This window comes from Empidonax traillii, unplaced genomic scaffold, assembly GCF_003031625.1.
Source record: "Empidonax traillii isolate 1590-97213 ecotype Southwest subspecies unplaced genomic scaffold, ASM303162v1 scaffold1520:size120376, whole genome shotgun sequence".
Taxonomy (NCBI): domain Eukaryota; kingdom Metazoa; phylum Chordata; class Aves; order Passeriformes; family Tyrannidae; genus Empidonax; species Empidonax traillii.
In genome coordinates this window covers 111,276-116,726 of record NW_020956713.1, presented here as the reverse complement: position 1 = coordinate 116,726, position 5,451 = coordinate 111,276, and the positions used below count along the sequence as shown (strand labels likewise).

The following is a 5,451-nucleotide window of genomic DNA, read 5'->3' as shown; positions in this document are numbered from 1 at the left end:
CTGTCCCATCCCACCATCCCCAAGTCCTGGGGCCTGAGCCCTTCCCTCCCCTCCCTTCCCCCCGTGACATTCACTCCCCACTGAGCCCCCCCTGCCCCCCCAGCCCCCAGGTCCCAGAGGATGAGAATTATTTCCTGGAGAAAGAGGCTGATCCCGGGGACCAGCCCATCTACGCCAACACCCTGGGCCCCAGCGAGGACGTTTACATCATTCCCGACCACTGAGGGGACTGGGAGGGACTGGGGGGGTGTTGGGGAGGACACTGGGGGGGCTGGAAGGAACAGATTCTGCTCCCCACTGCTGTTCTCTCCCTACTGTCCCCCCACCCCAGAGGGGACAGGGCTCTCTGGGTTTCCCCCCGGCTGGGCCGGTGACACAGGTGGTTCCCAGGCGCATTTCCTGTGGGAATGCCTTTCTATGCTTTTGGGGGGGGGTGGTTTTAACACCCTCCCCCCAGCCCCAGGCCCCTCCACCGCCCCAGTTCCCACCACGGGGCTCAGCAGGGGCTGAGGTGACGCTTCCTCTCGGGGCCAGTGGCCACCGACCGTGGGGACGCCACATCCGCCGGCAGCCGGAGCCTTCCGGCCTGGATGCACACACGGGGCCCCCACGAGGAGCTGGGCCAGGGGGTGACCACGGCCTGGGGTTCCTCTTCCCCATTTTGGGGCCGATGGGGAGCGTCGGGGGCCGGGCAGTTGGGCACACCCTGGCACGGTTGCACCGCCCGTGCTCGTCCTGCTCGATCTGCCGGGGAAAATCCCTCTTTTTAACCCTCCTGGTGAGACCCCGAGTTGGGCACCCTGAGAGGAACGGCAGCCTGGGGGACAGGGGGACCCCCCCGTGGATTGTCTGGGTGTCCCATCCCTCTCCCCCTGCCCTGGCCCCTGTGAGGCTTCACCGTGCCCATTAAATGGTTTAATTATCTCTAATTACCCATGGAGCTCATGGTCTGTGGGGAGGACACAGGGGAAAGTCCCTGGAGCTCCCAAAGGATGTATCCCCAAAACAGGGGTCCCAAGGACTCAGAACCCTCAAGGACAGGTCCCTAAAGCCTTTGTCCCCAAAGTGGTGGTCCCAAGGGACCCAGGTGCCTCAAGGCCATGTCCCCAGAGTGGACATCTCCATATTTTGTGTCCCTCGAGGCTCCCATTCCCAGAGCAGGGGTCCCCATATCCCACATCCCTCAAGCCCAGATCCCCACCAGCAGCTGCTGAGGGTCTGGGAAGCCCAGGACACCCTCGTGGGGGTCCCAGGGCCGGAGGGGCCTGGAAATTGGGCAGCGGTCACATCCTGGCTGGACGTCCCTGCGGGGGGTCAAGGCTGTGCCCGACACCCATCCCAAGGCCACAGAGACAGCTCAAAGGTCTCTGGAGCAGAGCCCAGACATTACTCACACGCTGGCAGGATGGCACTGGGAAGCCACGAGGATTTACCAGCAGATCCCTATGGAGTCAGATCCCAAGGGAGCTGAGGAGCTCTGGTTGGAGACCCCCAGCCAACCAGCGGTGCAAGAGGAGCAGCCAGAATCCCAATTCCCATCACTTTATTCATTTACATCATTATATCCTTCCTATATACATAAAATACAAATACAAAAAAGAACCTTGTTCCCCCACCCCCCCCCAGAAAAAAGTTGTTTTGCTATAAAATACAATAAGTTAGAAATAAATAAGGGGGTTCCATAAAAAAGTCTTACTCTATTATTCTGTAAATAAATAAGAGCAGAGAAGGAGGGATGGAGTGGGATGTGGACACCCAGGGGGCAGACCCACCCCGGCCCCTTTGGGGTATCTCAGGTGGGAAGATAAAATAAAATATGGATTTAATAAATAAAATATGGATTTAATAAATAAAATATGGATTTAAATAAGAGAGGAGGGAATATGTTATTGTGGAGAGGAATCCAGAACTGGAGAGCCCAGGGCTGAGTTGGGCAGTGGAGCTGAAGACCCCAGGAGTGGAGCTGGAGAATCTGGGGCTACTCTGGACACTGAGGATGGGTTTGTTGTGAAGGCATTTGATGCCAGAGGGTCTGGATTTTGGGATGCTGAAGCTGGAGATTCTTGGGGCTGAGCAAGATGGGGGGGGGGAGTAGGGGCTGGCTTGGAGGCACTGAATGCCACGGAGTCTGAATTTTGGGGATGCTGGAGCTGCCAGGAGGCCTCACCCGGGCAGTGACACACCCCGGTTGGAGCCACCGGCGATGCCGTCAGGCGCAGTGGCAGCCGGTGACCAGCATGTCCTCGAAGACGCTGGAGACCAGCCTGCCCTCGCCGTCGTAGTGCATCAGCACCATGGGGTCGTAGCCAGCAGGGACACAGCAGGGCGAGGGGGCGGCCTTGGACAGCGAGTGCACCCGGGATTTGATCTGGGCGTGCATGTTGGCCGGTTTGTAGTTGTGGGGGCAGGAGCCCTCGCAGAACCTCATGTAGTAGCTGTGGGGGGCGATGACCCAGTCGGACCAGCCGATGTCCTGGAAGGAAACCTTCAGCGACTTCAGGCAGCACTTCCCGTCGCTCTTCCCGCACTCCTCCTCCAGCCCCCGGGCTCTCCTGGCCCCCCGAGCCGAGTTCTCCTGGGTTTCCACCTCCAGCACCAGCGTTCCCCCCTCCGAGGTGGCCAGGGCAGCCGAGACGTTTGTTGTAAAGTCCAGCTCCAGGCTCAGGGTGGCCTCGGGACCCTCCGCCCAGGGCTGGATGGCTGCTGTCACATCCAGGCTCTGGGAATCGGGGTCCAGCTCTTGGCTCTGCAGGAGCTGGGGGGTCTCTTCATCCCCCTGCAGAGCGTAGATGGTGACCCGGGGGGGCACTTCCAGGGACCGCTTGAAGAGTTTCAGCTCCGCCTGAACCACCCGGAGCTGCCGCTGGAATTCCTCGGTGCGGGAGAGCAGGAGGTGGTAGCGGTAGGGACCACGGGCGTCCTGGTGTCCCTCTGGGTCCCGGTGTCCCTGGGAGTCCCCGTGTCCCTGCGGGATGTCCGGCCAGCGCAGCACTGAGGGGACAGAGGGGACAGATGATGTAAGAGCCAGCAGGTCTCAGCCAGTTCAGGCTTGTGACCAGCTCCGCTCAGGCAGCCAAAGCACCGCTCCCGGGGAATCCCCTAAATCCCCAGGGGTGCTGGAAGTTCATCCCTCAGATCCTCAGATCACTCAGGACCCACCATCTCCAGGGACCCCCGAGATGGAGGGTCTCGGTTTTCCTGGTGCCAGAGCGGGTACCCTGCCTTGGGGCACCCCCACCCCACTCCCCTGCCATCCCCCCACCAGCCCAAGCAGCAGGAGCAGAATATTCCCCCAAATCCCCCCAGATTCAGATAAACCTCCCCGAACTCGAGCTCATGCTGGGGGTCGAGGGATGGCACCTCCCCTCCACTCACCCCCAGACCCCCTCGAGCCCCACTCCGAGCCCCCCGAGCTGCCACCGCTCCGCTGATTAAATCCTTTCATCCCAAGCTCCCTGATTTTGGTGTTTTTAAGCAAAACAGCTCCGATACTGGCTCCTCCCCTCTTCCAGGGCTAAGGAAACCGCGGGATAAGGATGACCGTTGCCACCGTGCTGCATGCCCGGTCATGTCCCGACAGTGCCCGACTGCGGGACACGCTGCGTGTCCCGGGGGGACGAAGGTCGAGGAATGACAAAGAGCCACTTACAGATGGGGGTCAGGCGGTGCAAACGCCGGGTCCTGGACACGGATTCCTCCTCATCACCATCTTCCCGGCTCCTGTTCCCTGCCAGCTCCGCCACTTTCTGCTGGTAGAGCTGCTGCGCTCTCCGGATGCTCTCCTGGTCCAGTTGGTGCCGGATGACGGGGGGAGCCGGCATTCCCAGCCTCTCCAGGATCCCCTTTTTGACGGCTTCCAGCTGGAACCTGTCCTGGTCCCACGTGAGGGGCCGGGAATCCACGGCGGTGAGGAGCAGCAGGAGCTGGAGGCAGGTGAGGGCTGCCCAGACATCCCCCAGCGCTCTCGGCATCGCGCTCCTCGGCATCCTGCAGCTCCCGGGGCAGGATTTGCTCCCAAATCTCGTGCAGAGGCTGGACGTGCCGCTGTCGGAGATGCTGAGAGGGGAATGAATGAACTGGACCAGACCTGATTTTATAGGAGCCGAACTTTGCCCGCCCCCCCCGTTTCCCCCCCACCCTGTCCGGGACTTGCCGTGCGTGACAGAGTAAACTCCCGGCAGGAATCTCTCCTCTGGAGATCTGGCATTTCACACGGGAGCTCTGCGATTTCGCACGGGAGCTCCGGTGATTTTGCAAGCTGGTTTGCAGTTGTGGAGATAAAAAAGTCTGGAATACTCTCTCTCTGCTACAAACACTCCGCCTTCCACCTCCCGTTTTCCCTGCGGGATCGCATGGCCGGGGGAATCCCCCTCATCTCCACCGGGCGGGTGATGGAGAGGGGATGCAGCGCAGGCAGGAGCGCCGCGAGCAGCATTCCATTCCAGAATGTCTTGTCCCTCCCTGCGTCCTCAGCCACCTTCCCTGTCTGTCGCCTCGCCCCTCTGTCACACAAGGGGCCGATCCAGTCACACGCAGCCCCTTCCCAAAATCCCGCCGAGGCGGGAATGGGGCCGGGAAGAGGAGCTGGGCTGGCGGGCTCGTGCCGGGCTCGTGCCCGCGGGAGGGATGGGATCAGCCCCGACTGGACCTTGTCCCACCGAACCGGCTGATGGCACTGGCTCCTCCGGGCAGGTGTGGCCCTGGGGGGGTGGGCATATCCCGTGTCCCGTGTCCTTCTGAAGCAACCGTGGGGCCGGGTTACATCATCGCCATCCAAACCGGAGCCGGTCGGGATGGAGCCTGGCACCTATCCAGCCGGGCCGCGTGTGCCGGGCAGAGCCGTGCCAGACCGGGGCTGGGGAGGAGGGAATCCACGGTGGGAACAAGCCACAGAGGGTGGCACAGGACCACCCGTCTTCCCCACCTTCTCCTCGGGGATGCTTGGACCTGAAAAACACGAGCGGGAGGGCGAGGAGCAGCCGGTGGGGTGAGGAAACCGGCAGGTCCTCCCAGGGCAGGCGAGGCCGTTCCCAAATGTCTTGGAAGTTGATCCAAGTGCCTGGTCCTTCAGCTGTGCTCCTGCCAGGGGGTGAACGTGCTTGCAGTAATCCCGTGGTTTAAGGCTGTTTATCCCCTGCTCCTCCTCGGGCTTTTCTCACCCGATTTCTCAAGGGGTTGCCTGAGGCAAAGCCAAGAGCAAACATTTCACCCTAAAACCCGGGAAAGGAGAAGTTTGTCAGGATGACCAGCATCGTGTGGAGGGGATTGATCCAGCTCTGGCTCTGCTGCCCGGCTCTGGATCCACCCTTGCAGTGGGATGGGTGAGTAAAAACAGGAATCTTTCTCTTCCCAGGGCATCCAGCTCAGGTGAAACGCCATGTGTGGCTCCCAGGGAAACCTTGCAGCCTGGTTTATTCATCTCCAGGGCTTCATCCCATGTGGATTTGAGCA

General features: G+C 61.1%; 1 protein-coding gene across 1 annotated transcript; it reads right to left on the bottom strand.

Annotated features, from left to right (window-relative positions):
- Positions 1 to 2,209: 2,209 nt before the first annotated feature.
- Positions 2,210 to 3,971, bottom strand: LOC114070329 (growth/differentiation factor 15-like). Its single transcript, XM_027907675.1, has 2 exons — positions 3,650 to 3,971; positions 2,210 to 2,991 (listed from the first exon to the last, which is right to left on the bottom strand). Exons 1-2 carry the CDS (start codon positions 3,969 to 3,971, stop codon positions 2,210 to 2,212), a joined length of 1,104 nt encoding a protein of 367 aa, XP_027763476.1.
- Between the last annotated feature and the right edge of the window lie 1,480 nt (positions 3,972 to 5,451).